The sequence below is a fragment of the Eschscholzia californica genome, unplaced genomic scaffold (genome assembly GCF_041429995.1).
Source record: "Eschscholzia californica isolate CP2 unplaced genomic scaffold, dmEscCali1.0.p SCAF_1, whole genome shotgun sequence".
NCBI lineage: Eukaryota > Viridiplantae > Streptophyta > Magnoliopsida > Ranunculales > Papaveraceae > Eschscholzia > Eschscholzia californica.
The window spans coordinates 37,314,173-37,334,964 of NW_028238198.1; the positions used below are offsets into that span (position 1 = coordinate 37,314,173).

The 20,792-nt window shown below is 35.3% G+C and overlaps 1 protein-coding gene and 1 pseudogene across 2 annotated transcripts; both read left to right on the forward strand.

Moving 5' to 3' along the window:
* The first annotated feature begins 1,743 nt into the window (after positions 1–1,743).
* On the forward strand, positions 1,744–9,178 carry LOC147566535 (uncharacterized). Its single transcript, XM_086653025.1, has 4 exons — positions 1,744–2,098; positions 2,200–2,282; positions 8,643–8,698; positions 8,801–9,178. The coding sequence occupies exons 1-4, from the start codon at positions 1,927–1,929 to the stop codon at positions 8,877–8,879; spliced, it is 390 nt and encodes a 129-aa protein (XP_086509151.1). The 5' UTR covers positions 1,744–1,926; the 3' UTR covers positions 8,880–9,178.
* A 4,985-nt stretch (positions 9,179–14,163) lies between these two features.
* Positions 14,164–14,952, forward strand: LOC147566536 (21 kDa protein pseudogene; annotated as a pseudogene). Its single transcript, XR_015230489.1, has one exon. The product of XR_015230489.1 is annotated as a 21 kDa protein pseudogene (transcript).
* Positions 14,953–20,792: the final 5,840 nt, after the last annotated feature.

Below are 20,792 nucleotides of genomic sequence, written 5' to 3' on the forward strand. Positions count from 1 at the left end.
AGCAGCAGTAGGAAAGAGGGTAGTAGTGAGAAAAGAGGGCAACATCAGCTAGTAGTAGTAGTAGTAGTAGTAGTAGTAGGAAAGAGGGCAGCATCAGCAGATTATTCTTTTTCCCCTCATTCTTTTGGTAGTACTTTGGTATTGGTAGACGTAATACTAGTGGTATTAGTGATGGTAATGAAGATTACTTAAATGATTTTTTTTTCATATTCATAAAAACTAATTTTGTCGATTTACTTTAGATGACTTCCAACCATCATACATTACCTTCTTATGAATCGGCAATTGCAACTGGTGCCTCTTGGTCACAGTTTAACGAGACGTATTTTATTGATCTGATTGCCGATAAAGTAACTGCTAATGGTGAAAAAATAGTGATAGGAACATTCTCAAAGAACGAATGGTCGAACATTATAAAGAAGTATTACCAAAGGTTTGGACTGAAGCACGACAAAAAGGCATTTAAAAATAAGATGAATAGTTTGAAGGAAAGATACAAAGACCATAAGAAACTTGTTGACGGAAATACTGGATTGGGTTGGGATTCGGTATTGTGTACTGTCGGTGCAACAAGTCAATGGTGGGACAACTATGTCAAGGTAAATTTAATTTTTCATAGACTATAATCGTATCTTTATCATAAAGTATCATATAAATCATTTGAAACCACTTTTTTTATATAACAGACGCATCCACGAGTGGGTAGATTTCAGAGACATGGTTGTCCTGAGTATAGCAAACTAGCTATTGGATTTGGAGATACTGTTGCAGATGGGCGGCGTATCAGAGGATACATCATAGAGATTTTGACTCTTCTGATGATGAAATTAGCCCAACTCGGCATCGATCTCGTAGTCCTAATGGTACTAATGAAAGAGATCAAGACAACCCAAATGAACATATAATAAATGAGACAGTAGAAGAAAACATTGACTCAATCCAACCCCTTCTCATGCTAGTAATGGCGTAGCTCGACGAGGAAGAAGAGACAATAGAGTGTCTGAAGTAAATGAAACATTAAAAAAGAGTTAATTCCTATTTGGCCCCCTACTTTGTGACCAGCTTCCTTTATGACCCCCTATTTTCTGTAAACTCAAATATAACCCCTTTTTTGATGTAAATGTCCTAACTACCTTTCCAATAAATATTTTTTTAAAATAAAATTAAAAAGAAAACATAAATTCCACCTCACTTCCCACTCCACCACTTATCTCTCTCCAACTCACCTTTCTCTCTCTCCATCCAACTCACTTCTCTCTCTCTTTCTCCAACTCACCACTCTCTTCTCCAACTCAACTCTCTTCTCCGATGAAGGTCGGTGACATTCAAAAAAAAAAATTCTCTCATATATTTCTCTCTCTAACCACTCCAGCGAAGGAGTTTTCCTTCGCCAGAGTTCTGGTCTATTGAAGAACATACCAGATCTGTTGAAGAACAGACCAGAACTCCGGTGAAGGAAAACCCCTTCGCCGGAGTGGTTAGAGAGAGAGAGATGAGAGAGTTTTTTTTGAAGGTCACCGACCAGAAATTTTTCCGACCGGCGACCTTCGTCGGAGAAGAGAGTTCAGTTGGAGAAGAGAGTGGTGAGTTGGAGAGAGTGAAGTGAGTTGGATAGAGAGAGAGGTGACGTGGGGAGAGATAAGTGGTGGAGAGGGAAGTGAAGTGGAATTTATGTTTTCTTTTTAATTTTATTTTGAAAAAATATTTATAGGAAGGGTAGTTAGGACATTTGCATAAAAAATTGGGATCAAATTTGAATTTACATAAAATAGGGGGTCATAAAGGAATCTGGTCACAAAGTAGGGGGCCAAATAGGAATTAACTCTTTTTGTTATCTCTGACCCCATTTGCCGTCGGTAACAAGTAAATAGAAAGAGGGAGAACTGTATACGATTGAAGCTCAGATCAGAGAGAGATAGAGAGAAGATGGGGTTACAATGGATGTTATTGACGTACGCGGTGGCAGCAGAGGCAGCAATAGCACTTCTCCTAACCCTTCCAGCACCGAGGCTACTTAAATCTCGCATTGTTTCTCTAATCTCCCTCATCCTTCAACCTGCAATTGGGATCGTCCCTTTCGCTGCTTTCCAGTTATTAGGTTCGTATATCTTCATTTGTTTCTAGGGTTAGGTCATCAAATTCTGATTCATTGTTCTCTCTTCTGGTCCTGATTTTTTCTTGGATTTGATTTTCTATCAGATATCTACTGGAAGAATGAACACAGATTGATGTGTACATCTGATGTATGTACAGCTGCTGAGAGAGACCATTACGAGAAATCCGTAAGTTAAACGATTCCTTCTCCATTAAGTTTCGTATTTAGATCATTATTCTGCTGAGCCGATCTGCATTTTAGTAGAATTATTAAATCCTGATTACATTTATGTTGACAAAAAATAACCTGTTTGAATTGATCACTGAAATACTAAAATTGGGTCAAATCCTTTGGTTGGAGTGGTCACCAAGTTGGTTTCCACCCTGTAGGTATAGGGTTCGACACGGAGTCATACCCCTTAAAGTATGTACTGACCTTCAACAAAAATACTAAAATTGGTCAATCTACTGATACTGCTATTGTTGGATCATCCTTCTTTGAACTTCAAAATGATGTAAATTTATGGTAATCTAGTCTTTTAGGAGGTTAATGTGAGTTCTACATGTCCACAAATATAAACTCCAATTAGTTTAAGACTTAAGAGAAGGCGTGCACACTTGCGGAAGCCTGCGGATCCAGAGGTGGAGTAACCCGATCTCTAGCCTGGTACAAACATTTGTAATGGTTGTTTTCTCAGTAACAGAAGAAAACTACCATTTTAGCCTTTTCGTTACGTGATCTTCGTGACTGATACAATTACCTTTTTTCATATTCAAATTAAATACTAACTGTTATTGTTCTGTTAATGGAATGTCAAAAAGGGTGACTGTCATCTATTTCTTCACAGTTTTCAGTAATATATAATTTTGAGAAGCAGATCGTTTAGACAGTCATTATTTCCTCGTAATGGCAACTAATTTTGAGAAGGAGATTGTTTAGGCAGTCATTATTTCCTCGTAATGGCAACGGCCATGGGTCGGTACACAATTTTATTAAACAAGATATTAGAAGTCGAAAATTTTGGCAGAAATAGAAAGACCTAAACGAAATAACACCTACATGAAAAAAAAATGTAGCAAGGAATCCTGCATTATGTCAACATATTTTGGTGTAACTGATTACAAAAAAACCCCTTGAAAAGTGAAATGCATTCTCGATGAAGGAGAAAGAGAGAGAAACCAAGAGAGAGAGAAAAACCAAGAGAAAGAGCGAAACCGAGAGTAAGGAGAGAACGGAAGAGAAAACACGCAAATTTTGATCTTTTGCTGCAATCTTTTCTTCATCATCTTCTTCAAACTCTTTTTTTGAAGTCAAGAGCCCTAAAAAATGAGGCGGGAGAACAAGGGGACCTATAAACTTGGAGAAAAAACCTAAACTAGTTGAGTTGACCCCGTCGTCTATAGGTAACTGAAGTTACCAGCTTACATTAACCAACTTCACTTACTCTTTTGTTAGTTTTCGTACAAAATATCCCGTGTAGTAGGGTAACATCTTAACTAATTGTTGTTAGAGGAAAATAACGTCTTTTTTTTATGATTCTTTAACTTCCAATTGATCTTGTGTCAAAGAATTACATCTTATTTCCTTCACTTGCCTAATGTTTTCATCACTTTTTGAATATATCAAATTTCCACACTGTTCGACATTTAATACCTTGTTATTAAGTATTCATACAAACTAGCCTAGTCCCTTTTGATGATCCTAATAAATCAAAGTTTGCCGCTTTGAGGAAACAAAAAGTTTTCCAAGGTAACATTTAGGTGGAAAAACACTTCTGTTTCCTCCAAGCTCCCCCCATCACAACTTCTTCTCTACGTTGGCAAGGGTCGCCGAAAAACAGCCTTTGCCAGTGACCCTTAAATTTTTTTTTTTTCACATCTCTCTCTCATTCTCTCTGTTAAACCTCTCTCTCCTCCTCTTCATCCTTTCTTTTTTTCTCTCTTCTCTCTCCGTTTGACCAAGGGGAGTGGAACACCCTCGCCCAACTTTTTTTGGTTTTACTAGACGAATCACCCTTCCAGACAAATTTTGGCGAAGGGTACCTTTCCCCTTCGCCAAACAAAGAGAGAGTGGAGGAAGGAAGGGGGAAAAGAGAGAGAGAAAATTAGAAAAGGTGGTGGTTGCTTGTCGGAAGTGGTGGTTGTAGGTGGTCAACGGATGTGGGAGGAGAGGAGGAAGAAGAAGTGGTCTCTGTTTTCTCCACCCAATAAATCTTTGTACTCTGGAATATTTTCTTGTTTCCCCAAAACATCGACCTCGTCATTGGTAGTAAAATAATTAATGATGGTAGCTAAGGTTGTTCAACTTCTAAACCCTTCAAGAAAAATATTTACTGTATTTCATCAAGTTCCCAAAGATGAGATCTTCTAGTTCCTCTTGACGGTTTAGCTCTTCCTTCGACATTCTTGTCACAAGGGAAAACAAACTTTCGGTTGAGAAGCCGACGTTCTTCAATAGGTAGATGTAGAAACCCCTCTATAGTGTAAACCAATTTGTTTTTTCTTAAGGCAACATCCTTGTCTTCATGTGGAAGTCTTGTTGTGTAGACCAGACTTCTGATTGTTGTTGTCACTCTTCCTAACTGTTAGTGTATCCGGATTAGTGGTTTCAAGTATTGAATTAATTATAGCAACTTGTTAGGATTAGTCTAATCTAAAAGTCTAAGCTTGTGCCTTGTTGTCACCATTGTTCTCAAAGCCCATCATAGGAGCTCACGCATTTCTTCTTTTAGGTCAATTACGGATTCTTTAGGCAAATGACTGTCACATGTTATTGTTGTTTATTAGTTCTTCTAATGGGTGATAGAGTTAGTATCATGGACAATGAAGAAAAAAAAATCCTTGCCAAGTTATTTGAATTGAATTTACCACAAGAGTTTCTAGTTGAATTCTTCACGCGAACCGAATAAAGCTTTGTTAAGCTAACCGTGAAGAACAAAATGTAGGGAAAGCTGCAAAAGATACAAGTTTGTGACCAATTCCTAGTGAGGTAATTTTGTTTTAAGATGAACAAAAGTGTTATATAGATCTAAATTATGTATAATAGTATCGAGGTTACATGATTTCAAACTTACGGAGTTTCAAAGAATATAGCCTCATAGTTTAAAGTACAGACCCTAAGGGCAAAACCAACGTGGGGCTCGGGCTCCCAATTTTGGGAGCCCTTGAATTTTAGGAGCTTTGAGGCTTTTCTCAATTCCAACGTCGGGCTCCTAACATGGGCTCCCAAATCTAAATTATGTACGTGTGTAGTGTACACGTGCGGACTTTTAATTTCAATTTTCAACTATAAATTATTAATTTCAAATAAGATTGAAATTTAATATTATGCTAGAGAGAGAGAATTTTGAAAAGATGAAAAAAAATAAAAAAAATAGAGAAACAATTGGAAAAACAAATTTAAAACAATTACGATTTAAAAAAAATCAGTTTAAAAAAAAAAATAAAAAAAAATAAAAAGAAGTGGGGTGGATCCCCTAAAAAGGGGATCCACCCCAAATATGTCCGTTGGGACAGCCCAACGGCCATATTTGGGGGCTGGGAGCCTAGGAGCACAGGGCTACCATCCCCCCGGGAGCCCAGCCCCGGGGCTCCCGGATTGGAAGGCAGGGGATGGGGCTCCCAAATTTGAATTGGGAGCCCAGCCCCACCCCACGTTGGTTATGCCCTAAGTGGAAGATCTAGCCTTTTGGCCCAAAAGAACAAAAGAGATGATATGAAAAGTTTGATATGTCGAAGTTAAGCCTTTTCCCCCTTTGAAGGTTGCCTAGTTTCTAGCTTTCCATGCGCCCCACAATATGCATGGAGAAGTAAGAAGCAAAGTGTCTTCTGATTACATTAAAAGAAAAGTATCTTCTGATTCATCGTCAAAATAGTAGGCTCAATACAACCAAATTAAGTGAGTAACCAATTTTCAACCCAGCCACTTAGTGTTTGTTTCATTTACAAAAAAGTTCCATAATGCCCAAGTAATCCCACAATGTGAAAGTAAGTGATTCATCAATTCTTCCTCCTTACATAATACACATCGGTTGACCCAAATACCTCCACGTCTATAGTCTGGATTTTCTTCAAACGCTGTCTATACAAAAAAGTTCACCTTCAGCAGTACTTCTACCTTCCAAGTCCATGACTGGGATTTCTAACGATGAGGTATCCCTTCTACAAAATGCCTCATAGCGTGATTTGACTGAGAAACTTTCTCCTATCGCCTGAATCGCATTCCTTTATCCTCTTCCATTGAAGGAGATATCCCGTTTAACACCTCTAGTAAAGTAGCCATTCTAGCAACTGTCCAATCATTCAAGTTTTTCCTCAAACCTATATCCCAATTAATCTCCTCATTGGTATACTTATAGCAATCAAAGACATAACATCCTTCTTGTTATAAATGACATCTATACTCAATTTAAGAACTACCAACTACTAACATGAATGAGCTGATTATAATCGAGATTAATTCCCTGATATTTGATGCATCTAAGTATATATTAAAGATACAAGTAAAAATTTACTCTTGTTAAATTAGAACATTTATCCATACGGCCGTACGTAGGCAGAGTAGATATATAATTTCCCATGATCCAGTAGTAAGACAATAAAAAATAGATTATGCAGATAAAATAAGCACATGCGAACAATGTTTCAGTTGTTTCAAAGAATTTGTCTTTTACTCAAGCTTTACCAAACAGAAAACAAGCAACTGAGCAAGGAACACTAATAAAAAAGGACGTGGGAGTATCTAAAAATCTATCTGAGATCTGACTATCCCGGGCAACTGCATAACATTATTATGAGCTTACAGATGGTGTTTCTATTTATGCATTTACGGGGAATTTACTATTTAGTCATGATAGTACCCATATGCTGGAAGATGTTAGCTGAGTTTAGGATGCACTTGTTACCATCAAGATGGTGTATGATAGCCTGATATAGGCCCATTTTGAGATATTTACAGTGCAAAATCAGACAAAATGGGGTCGTCGAATAATACTACATAGAAATATATAAATGTTAATTGCTTTTAATCTTCTTGTACTGAACATAATTACGAGTGCCAAGTCTGTAAAGCTGTTAAGAGTCCTTAACATTTTCAAATATGTTCTGAACCATTGCTTTTGTTGTTCTGGACTGGTGGTATTATTAGGAATCTTTACTGCGTATTCTATGTGTTTTCGTCTTTTTGAACTTTTAGTATTTGGTATGCATTTTAGATCTTTATTAGCACAGGCCCAAAAGTTCCCTATAGGTCTCCTATTTTCTACAGTTTTGCTACAAGGTTCTTGATAAGTAACACTGACATAGAGTTGTGATTAAATTTCGTACTGACTCTTTTCCTTCCTCTTCATCTTTTCATGAAAATCTTGATAACTTCGAAAGAAATAGGTTCAGTTAATTATATCATTTAATACAAGAACTCAAGTCAATTTTGGATCTCCTTTCTAGCAGATGGTGTTTTTCGTGCCTTTTCATTTTGTTTTTACGTATATTTAGACAGAAAAGACACCAGCTTAATATTTCTTCTCTTTGCTAGCATTTTACAAACTTAAAATGTTCTGTCCTAAGTTTGCTTTCTCTTATCATTCCTACAATGCATCTCAATATCCTTATTCTTCTACTTAAATTTGCGATGTGCAAAAGAAAGAGGTTTCTACACTTAACTAGTGATCATTCTAAGCCTTTGTTTCTCTTTTTGTCTATTCTTGCACTTTCAGGACTTGATCATTCTGTACTAATCTCATCCACTTTAATTATTCCATCTCAATTCCCTCATTCTACTACATTAGTTTGTATAACTGAGTATCTTTGCTCAATGAGTGTATGATTGCTCAAGTTTTCACGTGAAATTGTAGCTGATCTTCATTTCAAAATTTAACTGTCAAATTGGTCAACTGGAAGCAGAATTCCTCTCTAGTAATCTCTAGTTCTTGGATACAATTTTTATTGCCTGCTCTAATTTTTGTTATCAAATTTTTATTACTATCTTTTACGTGTGCTTACAATTATATTATACATAATACTACTGGCATGGGCGGAAAATTACCACCACTATGGTGTTGGTATGGGGTTGCCAGCAAGTTCATATTCTAATGGTCTGGTTTCCTTCTGTATTTAAGTTTTGAAGTTTTTCGTTCATCATATTTTAAACCTTACACGTGAGCATTTCTATACGATGTCGATGCAGTGCAACTCAAAAACTAGACCCAGATTTTACCTCTCTACAGATGATGAGATTGGAATTCCTTTTCTTTCCATTGCTTCTGCTCTAAATTTTACTCAGAAAGTGTGGTAGCCACTTAAATGGGTGTAATAGGAGATTTTGTTTCTACATCTTGTGTGTTTGCACAAAATCATGTTACATCCTTAAAATTCCACTTTAGGTTAATATCATTTCTACAAAGGTATCCATCCATGTTTTAACGGTTTTTGATAAAACAACAATATCTTATCTTACACAAATTTACCATTCAGCACAACAATCTTCATATGTATTTTTTCCCTGTTTTAATATTTTTCTTATGTTTTTTAATTGAATCGCCTTCTTGCAGATTTTCAAAGCTCAAAGGAATGTCATTTTGTGCGTTTCTGCATGCATTCTCTATTGGTAAGTAGAGAGCATTTGGTGCCATCCTCATCTTTAGAAAAAACATTTTTCATGGTGATGTCAGTATTTACGTGTACTTTTATTTTTTAATTGTGGGTGCAGGTGTGTGTACCGTATATCTAAATACTACAAGGATATTCAGAACCTTGAAGAAGTTGAGAAGAGGTACAAAAATCAGTAAATATTAAGAGACGAGTGAACCCGATTATTCATATTGTGGCAAAATTCGTATCCCTTGGTATACACATATTACTAGATGCTGCTAAACTTTTTCTTTTTGTTGAAAAAGATGCAGTTGAAACTAATTATTGAACTTTTGTGTTAAAAACTAGTCAATTATGAGTGTAACTGGTGGAAGTTGTGGAACTTCCATTTTAGCTTGATGTTTTTCAGTATGTCTGCCTACATATACGCTTAAGACTTGAGAGTGTATTGTTTCTGTCATTTCTTTGAAGGCATTTGTTTGTGTTGTTTCTTCCAGTCATTTTTGTTTGACCTGATTACTAGGTGATGACGTCGGAAAATGGTTTTCCGTGTATTTCTTAAAAAGTCGATCCTTGTAAACTTCACTATTGTCTATTGTCTTTCCTCGACTACGTAGAGGCACTACGATGAGTACGTATTTTCTAACACTGACAGATCACGTATAACAATTTGTATATGAAAAGAGGGTTGTTGACCCTTTCTGACCTTCAACATCACATTGTTCTTTACAGGTCGATCTAAACCTAAACTCGGAGGTACCAAGTTTCTTTGGGTTGATCTCTCTATTCGAATTTTGAATTCATATTCCCTCTTGCCTCGCCAAGATTTCCTGCTGATTTTCGTAGGCCCCCCTTACGTTCCTTGACACAAAACAAAACTTTTACCAAAGCATGTTTGGTTTCTCCTCTTGGCTTGCCTTTAGGCGAACGCATAATTCAAGGTGCCTAGGAGAATCATGGCGACCTCCCATGTAATTGTTCAAGTGGCGAGGTTTCGTCACATCCACCTCCCTGATGACTTTCGGGGGGGGGGGGGGGGGGGGGGGGGGAGTATGATCGACTTGAAAGGCCGATGCTTTAGGGAAATAAGATTTTTGTTTCTAGGGTGCAAGACTTGAAAAGAAATGGTGGGTTTTGCCAAATATTTCAGGGCAACAAAAGTTCATCTTCTTCCACAATTCCCCCATCTTCCAATCACCAATTCTTGCCATCACCAACACCATCGTTCTCTCTATAGCTTCCTTACTCCCTCGTATCTCCCTCTCCCCTTCTATTTGTTCTGACGAAGGTGACCTATCCGGCAAAGGAGTAGGTCACCTTCTCCGGAGCCTCGGCTAAAGGACTGGATTGGGGGAATTTTCCTAAACTAGTGGCCACTTAGGCATTGGATTTGGGAGAAAATCCTCTCAAAATCACAACCCCGTCCGGCACTTTGGTTTTAGGGGAATTCTCCCAAAACCAGCTGGCGTTTCGATGAAGGAGACCCTCTCCTTTGCCTGGAGGAAGAGAGAGAGAGAGAAATAAAAGAGGAGGGGGCTGTGGAGGAAAAACAAAGAGATAACTAAAAAAAAGAATGAGATAAATGGTAGTGGTGGTGGTCAGAGGAGGTAAACGAAAGATTTAAAGAAAAAGTCAAAGGTCGCCGGTAATATAGCATTTTCCTAGCGACCGTTATTGGCGTCGACTCGTCGAGAAGAAATGGTAGTGGAGGACCGGAGGCTATGTGGTAAACAATAAAGTTTGGCCAAAAGTTTTCAGCCAAATTTTTATACCTCATAAATTTGTTTTGTTTCTCAAAGTGGTTACCATCTTCAAATCAAGTCAGGAGTCAAGAAGTTCAAGTAAAAGGAAATCAAAGAGTTCATATTGTTTACAAAGGTTCTTCCGCTTTTAAAGTTGCGAGGTACCATCATAATCCTGAAAGGATGTCGTTGGATCCTGAGAGACATGTACTCAATTGTTGGCATTGTTACATGGGTGTAAAATGTTTTAAGGAAAGATAATTTATTATCGCTTCGACATAACTCATTATACGTTTACCTCGATTATATCCGAATGAACGTTTACTTTTAGGCAACAATGTTTTTTTCGATCTTTCTAATAAATAGAGAAACGACTTTCTTATAAATAGAGAAACTGACTATTTTGGTTTGAATACAAACCATAAACTTTGTTTTCATTTGGCGAAACAGATAGATATAGTCAGGCTGTTACGTTTTTACTACAAACAGAAAATTGGTTTTAATAAGTAAACCAGAGAACATGAAAACTCAGTCGAACCATGAAAACAACAATATTAGCGTAAGAAGAGCATAATAAACATTTGGCTCAGGACACTAAATTTTTTAGCCATGATCTGGTCATAAATTTGATACTCCTTGGATATCGAAATCATGGATTTATCGATTCTGCGTTTTTTTTTGTTTTGTTGAAAGAGATAATCGAATCAAAAGTGAAGAGTGTCATTACAATACCACAATACAAGTGAGAAATAAAAGGCCCATTTGGCAATACCATCTGCATGAATGTTTGTTGATCTTTTGATGTATTCGAATTTAACACTATCAAACTGCTTGATGATTTTCCGGATTTGAGACAGTTGGATCTCCGATTGCACACTATCAAACTGCTTGATGATTTTCCGGATTTGAGACATTTGGATCTCCGATTGCCTAGTGTTTTCTATTCTGAAGATTACTGGTGTGGTTTTGGTTGTCACTTTCAATGATTATGTACTTGTATTGCTCTTCTAGTGCCCATTCGATATACCCTTGAGAATAGTTTTGGCTTCACTTTCTTCGTCCGTTCTTGCTCTAAGTTGGTGAGCCCTGGCAGCGACAAACTTACGTTGTGATCATGAATTATAAAACTAATTCCTATGCTCCCGTTGAATTTAAAAAAACGAGGCATCTGTGTTCAATTTGATATAGGAATGCCTCGGGGGTCTCCATGTGTTGAGATTAATGTTGCATAGTGGAAATTTAATTATTTGATCAATAACTTATTTGGTGGTTGTCAATGTGCATTGAAAACATCGGTCACAACGGACATTCCAGATGGACCATAAAATTGTGACGTACAATGGAACTCTTTCGTCCATTTGAGTCATAATTAAATTTTTCTATGATTTGGTCCATTCTATTATCGAATCTATGTTAGTAAATGAATAAACAATAGCTTATAACTGTTTATATGTGGGTCACGATATATAAATGTATCGTGTACGATGGCTAATTGTAATCATGTAATACCACTGTTTAAAGAAAATATCCTTCAAACCAGCACCTCATGGGCCAAATATGACAGGTACATAATCTTTGTTTTCATATGGTGTCAGTTCAGATGGAAGAGCAGTGGTGGTTACCAAAATAATCCAATCTAAGGAAGGGTTAATGGCAGTTCACGTAATTTACTTACGTTCCGGATAAGAATTCCTATAGTGGGACGGGCAGTTGTATAGAGGCTCCCCCTTTGTTGCTGATGGCGCCTTATACAGACAAATTTTGTGGGGTTTTCTTAGTTTACCCCACAATACTAATTAGTTTTGAGTTTACTCCATTTGATTGATTAGTTTCGTTAAGAACATTAAGACAATATCTCACGTGTGAAAAAAAATACTACTACCTAGAACAATAATCGCGTAACATGATTTTAGTAATAGTAATACATTAGGTTAGTGTTGATTTTTGTCTGAAATATAATTTAAAGACTTATTTTCTTCATAAATTATTTATTTTATGATTCCAGATTCCTTAGCCAAACATGGGCCTAGTATTTTGACAGTTATTCAATAAGGTAAACTCAATTATCAATTATTGGGGCGAACTCAGCTACCTATTTGTGTTGAGGAGGAAATGTCAAAAAAGCCAATTTTGTAAGGGTCTTAGTGAAAAAGGTGCCTATAGCAACAAACTAAGGCGCTGATGAAACACCCTAGTCGGACAAGTAAACCTATTTAAAAGGCATCTCATTTATATCCGTCGACATCAAGACAAATGCTAAACGAAGTTGCATAATTACTCAACACAACTATTTACTAGATACAATCTATTTTTTTAATTAAATTTCTAAACAACACTATCATTCGTTTTATTGGTGTTATTTAGCAAATATTATAATGAGAATTTTAAATTGCTAACGACAACTATGTTTTGTACTCTACAGAACTATGTACTAGACACAAACTTTTTTTCTGTTAAATTGCTAAACAATAGTAAAATCTATTCTATTGCTATTATCTAGCAAATATTATAGTGAGAAACTTTATAAACATATTACTCCAAATTAAAACCGAAAAATAACGACTATAAAAATAGAAAGAATTTCTTCTTAAAAATGATTACTAATTCATCAATCTTATAAAAGAAATCTTATGTGAAATGAACACTTATCAATACTACCAAGGTCCAAGAGAGAGAAAAAAATTGATACGAGAAATTTGGGATAGTAATTAGTTTTGGTAATCTTGTCTAAAAGAAAAAAAATTCAACTCCAAAATTTGAGACCATATTTAATTATTTTAATTTACTTAATTTTGTCAAATAATTTTGTTGAGTAAAATAGAGTTGTGTATAACATGAAAAATAAATCGGTTGTATTTGATTCTTGTTTTTGATGTTGATTAGCAACTTAAGACACTAGTTTAGTTAGTTTTGCTTAGTTAGTTTGTCTAGTTATTTTTATCCTATAGTTATCTTGAGTAAAAATAGAGTTGCGTATAGTACCATCGTCAATCAATAAGGCTAATACCCAAAAAAACTTTATAGAAATTGACAAAATCTAAACCTACTAGTGCTCGAACTAGGGTCTTTCACGTCCACAACTCCCACCTATACCATCTCAACCATGCTACATATGTGTTATAAGATTGACTTGAACGTTATTTATCGATAAACCAGAGGGCAATCAACATTTCTAAATCAATTTGCAGCAAGTCAAGGGGGGCCATGGCCCCCTTTGACCTGCATGTAGATCCGTCCCTACTAGTTGGACAAGTAAACCTATATATAAAAAAAAGGTTAATCTATATACTCAAGTTGTATGTTTTAGCTCAAACATAAACTCGGTTTAACGAGGAAACCAGAGCCTGTGAAAACTCAAATCGAACTATAAAACACAACAATATTAACGTAGTCGTGAAAATTGAGAACACGGATTTATCAATTCCGCTATAGTAAAAGAATAAATAATGGCATGTAGTTTGTAGTCGGTCAGGTGTAAAAAAGAAGCCTAAAAAAATCCTTCAAACCAGCACTCCATAGGCCACATATAACACAGCACGTAATCTTTGTTTTCATATGGTGTCAGTTCAGATGTAAGAGCAGTGGTGGTTACCAAATAAATCCAATTCATTTGAACAACAACCAATAATACGAAGAAAAAGGGAAAGCATAATGGCAGTTTACGTAATTTATGCCCATTCATGGATGAGAAATCGTAATTGTCCTGACAAGTAAGTAAACCCTATTTAAATGGCATCTCATCCAATATCACATAACGCTCTTACAAACCCAAGAATCAAATCAATATGGCTATTACTCAAGAACTCTCTTTCTTATTCACAATTTTCTTCTTCTTCTTCTTGTTCTTATTAAAACCAATCTCAGCCGTTCATTCCTCAAATCAAACGACCAATAATGCAACAGATTTCATCCGCACAAGCTGTAACGTAACTTTATATCCTGATATCTGCTACACCACGCTCTCCGGCTACTCAAACGCCGTCGAACAAAATCCGGCTCAACTTGCCCGACTCGCAATCCGAATTTCTCTCTCCAAATCTCGTCAAATGACTTCATACATTTCAAACATCATGAACCAGACTCGTTTAACAAAACCAAACCCTAAAATTTCAGCTGCTTTGAAAGATTGTCGTAGTACTTTCAACGATGCGGTTTACCAGATGAAGCGTTCTTTAGAGCAAATGTCTAATCTTGAACATGAAGGTAGTGGTGATTCTTCTTCTTCGTTTAGGTTTTTTATGAGTAATGTACAGACGTGGATGAGTGCTGCTCTTACAAATGAAGAAACGTGTACGGATGGATTTGAGGTAGTTGAGAATTGTAAATTGAAGTCTGGAGTATGTAATCATGCTTTAGTTGTTAAGAAGCTTACTAGTAATGCTCTTGCTCTTGTTAATAGTTTTGCTTCTAACCCTAATAGGGGAATCACTTCTACTACTGCTGCTCCTTGATTATATGGATTATCTCCTGTTGTAAGTACAAAGTTCGAAAAAAAAAAAATTATATATTATTTAGATGTTATGGGTTATATGTCAATTTTGTTTCACCAATTGATTCTGGTCGAATTTATGTCTAGATATGTAGTTAGGTAAAATTTAGTGAGATAAACACTTTGTCTCGCTAAATTTAATTCGGACATATGCTTCGGCTGGGATTCTGTCGGGATTATGACATGATATAGAGTTTTCGTTTTCCATATGGAATTATGGTGTGATGTTTGTGTTGGAGAGGTAAGATTGGTTGTTTGATCTGAACCATCCACGGATTATCTGTTCAGCATTAATTAATGGTCACGGACTCATAGTAAATTGTCCCGTGAAGCTTTATTTTCTTTCAGGCTCCTCCAACATACACTGTTTGTTTGCCTCATCCATCTTTTTAGGTTTTTAGTTTGACAAATTCAAATAAGTTATGGGCAAATTTTAAAAAAAACGTTACTAGCAGGGCTACTCATTTATAAACAGGTCAAAATAATCCGCCACGACCAAATAGGTCATGGTATACCAAGACTTATGGCCGCCATCGTAATAAGTTGTGAAAATGGCTCACTATGAAATGCGAAACAGCACAACATATCATGAAACTTGAACCCGAATGAACTCCCGTAAAAACATTAGAATTGGATTTTTTATAAGCGTCCAAACTCCTCGGTTGAGTTTGCAAAAATTAGAGTGGGTTGTTAAAGTCCTTCATGACACAACCAAGTTTGTGCATGCCGATTGCTACGGGGCGGGGTAGGTCCAGACTTTTGTTGTCTGGCCACGACACTATGGATTTTTTTCTTTTGAACTCATCAAGCTTACATATAGTTGAAAGTTGGCAATATAAATATGCTTAAATGCGTAATAGGATTGGATCTTGTGCAATATTCTCTCCTTTAGTTATGTGGACACCAAATTTTAGGGTGACATGTGAAAGTGACCTCATTTGTCAATAGATTGTTAGTGCTCAAACCAATGGAGCTTAGACTTCTCTTGATATCCAATACATTTTAGTTAAAAACAAGTTAGGGAGTTTCAGAATCGTGGGGAGGTTGGAGAGATATGTAAAATGACTTTAATGCCCTTTTATTTTTATTCTATTTACATAAGTGTATTGTGTATGGACCGTTCGATCTAACAAAACGAAATCTGCCAAAAGAAATGGACGGCCAGACTTATCCCCTAGTTAACTGTCTGAGTTGTTTTAATATAATAGATGATAAAAAATAGAGAGATGCTAGAATCACAAAAGATTTTGACAAAAAAATGTTCCCAGCTGATGTGGCGGTTGTGATTTTCATCTCTCAACGGCATAGATTTGGTCAAAGTTTGAAACCACAACCACCACATCAGCTGGGAACATTTTTTTTGTCAAAATCTTTTGTAACTTTATCATTTTCCTAAAAAATATCTCCTTGATGACTCTGTGACGACATCTTTACTTACGTGGTAGTGAATAAGGCAAGAAGCATTAATTTTAGTATTTCTCTGAGTGAAAAGATAAAAATATCTCTTGTCTTATTAAGATGGAATCACAAAAAAAAAATATTTGTGCCACTTTTGATATTTACGGGAACGTTCTATATAATATTTCTAGTGACAAAGACCGTTCTTGTGAAGAAAAAGCAATTACAACTAATTCACATGGGAATACAGAAGTAGTGTGTGTTCATCTCAAAAGAAACGGCACAAAAGAAGAAAACAATAATGTGCCTTTTTTTTCAAAAGCCAAACAACAAATCCTGGACAAGTGGACAGTTATCAAATGGGAAAACAATGATCAACATTCTTTTTTATATATATTTCAAAAGACAACAACAGATTGAGTATGGCCCCGGAGTGATTGCCGGAATTACAAATCTTTTTTTTCTTCAGACTAGACATGCCTCCGGCATCATTGAGTACTTATGATTATGGAATCCCATGTCTTCCACCCCAATTGACTAATTTATCTATTTTAATTCTTTATTACGATATATATATATATATTTAAACTGTGATAGACTTTCCGGCACGGAACGCGGCTGAACTCCGGCCGGATGATGTGTCGGGACATGATTTAAAGAGAGAAGTTTTCTTACTTTCTCTCTCTAAATCACGTCCCGACATGTCATCCGGCAGGGTTCCGTGCCGGGAAGAGAATCATTTTTCGTATGTTGTTGGTAGGAAAGTGGAATTACAAAGGCAATAAAGTGTCTTTCTTCCTCAATTGTCTTCACTCTTGCCCATTTTGATAGTGCACCGTCTACTTTGTGGTGTTCTTTTGTCTTATAGTTTGGAGTGTTAGTTGTTGGATTCTGTTTTTCTGCCTACGATGAGTCATGGCCAAGTGAAAGGCTTTAGTGTTACGATCTCCATTGTTAGCCCATTTAAGTCTAGCTCATGGAAAATTAAAACAAAATCTGTCAGCAAGTGAATGTGGTTGATTGATTCTATATGGGTTTCAACATAAACAGAATTGAACTAGTTCTTGTTTTGGAAATAGTTTCTGATATGCGATTCTATATGGGTTTTGGAAATGATACGTTCATCATTTCCAAAGAAAAAGTTGAATTCTTTGGATGTGTCAGATAAAACGCCATTCAACCATTTCCATCGATGGATTATATATAGTGATTAGAGAAGACAGACGAATACATGGATGAGACAGACGTATACATGGATGATACGTGCATCATTTCCAAAGAAAAAGTTGAATTCGTTGGATGTGTCAGATAAAACGCCATTCAACCATTTCCATCGATAGATTATATATAGTGATTAGAGAAGACAGGCGTATACATGGATGAGACCATAAAATTGGCCCAATTTGGTGAGGTTTTAGTGGATGGTATCAGATTGAGTGGGGCTAAGGGGGATACTGATATTAACCGTGATAGACTTTCCGGCACGGAACGCGGCTGAACTCCGGCCAGATGATGTGTCGGGACATGATTTAGAGAGAGAAATTTCTTACTTTCTCTCTCTAAATCACGTCCCGACATGTCATCCGGCCGGGTTCCGTGCCGGGAAGAGAATCATTTTTCGTATGTTGTTGGTAGGAAAGTGGAATTACAGAGGCAATAAAGTGTCTTTCTTCCTCAATCGTCTTCGCTCTTGCCCATTTTGATAGTGCACCGTCTACTTTGTTGTGTTTTTTTGGCTTATAGTTGAAGTGGGTGAAGCAAATTAGGGTAAGAGTGTGGTATTGTCTGATCTCGTTGCCTTTTATTGCCCTCCACAGGTTGATAATTTATTTGTGAGCTGATTAATAAGTGTTTGTTTGTGGCTTTTGATCTGGATATGTGACATGGTTATTGAAATCCCCTATTCAATGCTTTGTAAAATGGTTTTACCTTCGCATTCATCAATGATAGTGTGACGTTCTGTTTGTGGTGCGACGAAGGAGGAGTTAACATTGTGTATAGCCATTCCAATCCCTAAATCAGCTTGCTTCTTGGTAAAACAGACATCTCGCTCTCCAAATATACCAGACAAAAGATGCAAAGATAAGAAATTTTTTTAATTGATCTTTTTTTTTAGAGTAACGAGAAATAATCCATCCAATGAGGGATTGTGGCAAGATGTTTTTTATGATAATGGAAATTAAAACCAAATCTGTCAAGCGAAACTGCACATCAAGTGAATGTGGTTGATTGATTCTATATGGGTTTCAACATGTACAGAATTGAACTTGTTCTTGTTTTGGAAATATTTTCTGATACGTGATTCTATATGGGTTTTGGAATGTGCATCATTTCCAAAGAAAAAGTTGAATTCTTTGGATGTGTCAGATAAAACGCCATTCAACCGTTTCCATCGATAGATTATATATAGTAACTAGTTATAACCCGTGCCCCTAGGGCACGAACGTTTATGTCTGACAAATAACAAAAAGTTAATACTTTTGGGTCGATGAACACGAAAATGATGTATATTACATTTACAAACAATAAGAAACAAAAAGAACATTAACGAACGCGAAAATCTGGAACAAAAGATTTAATATAAGTTAATAGTTTTTAAACCAAAAGTGTCTAAAATCGATAATCAGTGTTAAAAACATGACAAAAATTTCACAGATGTTTACAAGTCATCTAGTGGAGGTAAGAATTAATTTGACTTTTACAAGAGGTAATTCGAATTGTTCAAAGAATCGATGAAAAGTTATATTTTAATGAAATTTAAAGAAGAAAATCAAGAAAAAATTTATAACAAAGAAAATCCCATTAAAGAATCACTATAAAGATAGATGGGTACTTTCTGGTTTACATAATTTGTAAAATCTAGTTAAAATATCATAATACTACCAACTACTTACTCATCTCAAAAAAATTGAAAAGTAAAATAGTAAATTCAAATCGTAAATCTCATAAAAAAAAAATTCAAATCGTAAAATAACAATTAACTCTTCAAAAGATATGTTGTTAAAATCTAGGAGAAAAGATACATAAAGATTGAAAACAAGATTCAATTAAATGATTTTTTCACTTGCGAAAGATTAACATAAAAACAAAAAATATCATAGATTGATAGAGAAAGAGATACATGTACAGAGAGAGAGAGAGAGAGAGAGAGAGAGAGAGAGAGATTTATCATTTATCACAAATTATATTTACAACTAAACATTTCAGTGAACTTATGGACAATACACAATATCAATAAAAAAATGTTATATGTACTGAATTTTATGTATTAATCATACAGTCAAACCTTAAAAAAAATGATTTATTCACTTGCGAAAGATTAACATAGAAAACTAAAATAACATAGATTGATAGAGAAAGGTATATAAGTAAATAGAGATTTATCATTTATCACCAAGTGTATTTACAATTAAACATTTCATTGAACTTATGGAGAATACACAAAAATACTAATTAAACATTATCAAAATTAAGAAAAACTAATACTAAATCAACAAAATTTATGTATAAAAACATAGATTACTAATTTAATATTAAAAAAATAAAAAATAAAAAACTAATACTAAATCAACTAAGAAAAACTATCAATTAAGAAAGTCTAATTTCGAACCATTTTGTTGTCAAAAGAGATTTCTTCTACTAACAAATGAGAAATCTTGTAATTGAGAGAGAGAGAAAAAAAATAAAGAATGATCAAGGAAAATATATATAGAGAGAGGAGTGAGGAATATGATCCATTAATCTTCTTCTTTTATAACCAAATGACAATTACTTTTTGGAAAATTGTGAAGATGGAGAGGTTTTGAGAGAGATATAAAGAGTTATGATTTAAGGAGATATCAAGGATTAAGATCTAAGGGCTACAGTTTCATAACCCAAAATACAATTAATATTTAAAAAGTTATGGAGATAATAAATTGTCAATAGTTATATAGATGGTCATTAGTATATTATTAATTTGTCACTAACTTTATGATAGTGGTTATAATTTGGTATAAAATTTAAAGGTTGAGATTTAACTATGGAAATTAGACGGTCAAAATTTATTGTGGGTTTGTATAATAGATTTAGTGAGTGGGTGAATGAATTATGATATTTCTAGGTATGTAAGAAATCTAACGGTCAAAATTTAACAACAAAGGGAACGAACGGATGGATTTATCTTTTGGTTTGTCCCGGTCAGCAAAACACATTGTGTTTTATATTAACAAAATAAAAAAATAATACTAAATCAACTAAGAAAAATTATCAATTAAGAAAAACTAAATTCAAACCATTTTGTTGTCGACAAAGATTTCTTCTACTAACAAATGAGAAATGTTGTAAGTGAGAGAGAGAAAAAAAATATAGAAAGAAAGATCCTAGGAGGAAAATATATATAGAAAGAAGAGTGAAGAATATGATCCATTAATCTTCTTCTTTTATAACCGAAGGACAATTACTTTTTGAAAAATTGTGAAGATAGAGAGGTTTTGAGAGAG

What these genes read in the sequence shown, in the direction of transcription:
- LOC147566535 (XM_086653025.1), top strand. Translation starts at nt 1,927, where the DNA reads ATGGGGTTACAATGGATGTTATTGACGTACGCGGTGGCAGCAGAGGCA. An exon ending in CGCTGCTTTCCAGTTATTAG is followed by an intron (nt 2,099 to 2,199) that starts GTTCGTATATCT and finishes ATTTTCTATCAG; the next exon opens with ATATCTACTGGAAGAATGAA. An exon ending in GAGACCATTACGAGAAATCC is followed by an intron (nt 2,283 to 8,642) that starts GTAAGTTAAACG and finishes GCCTTCTTGCAG; the next exon opens with ATTTTCAAAGCTCAAAGGAA.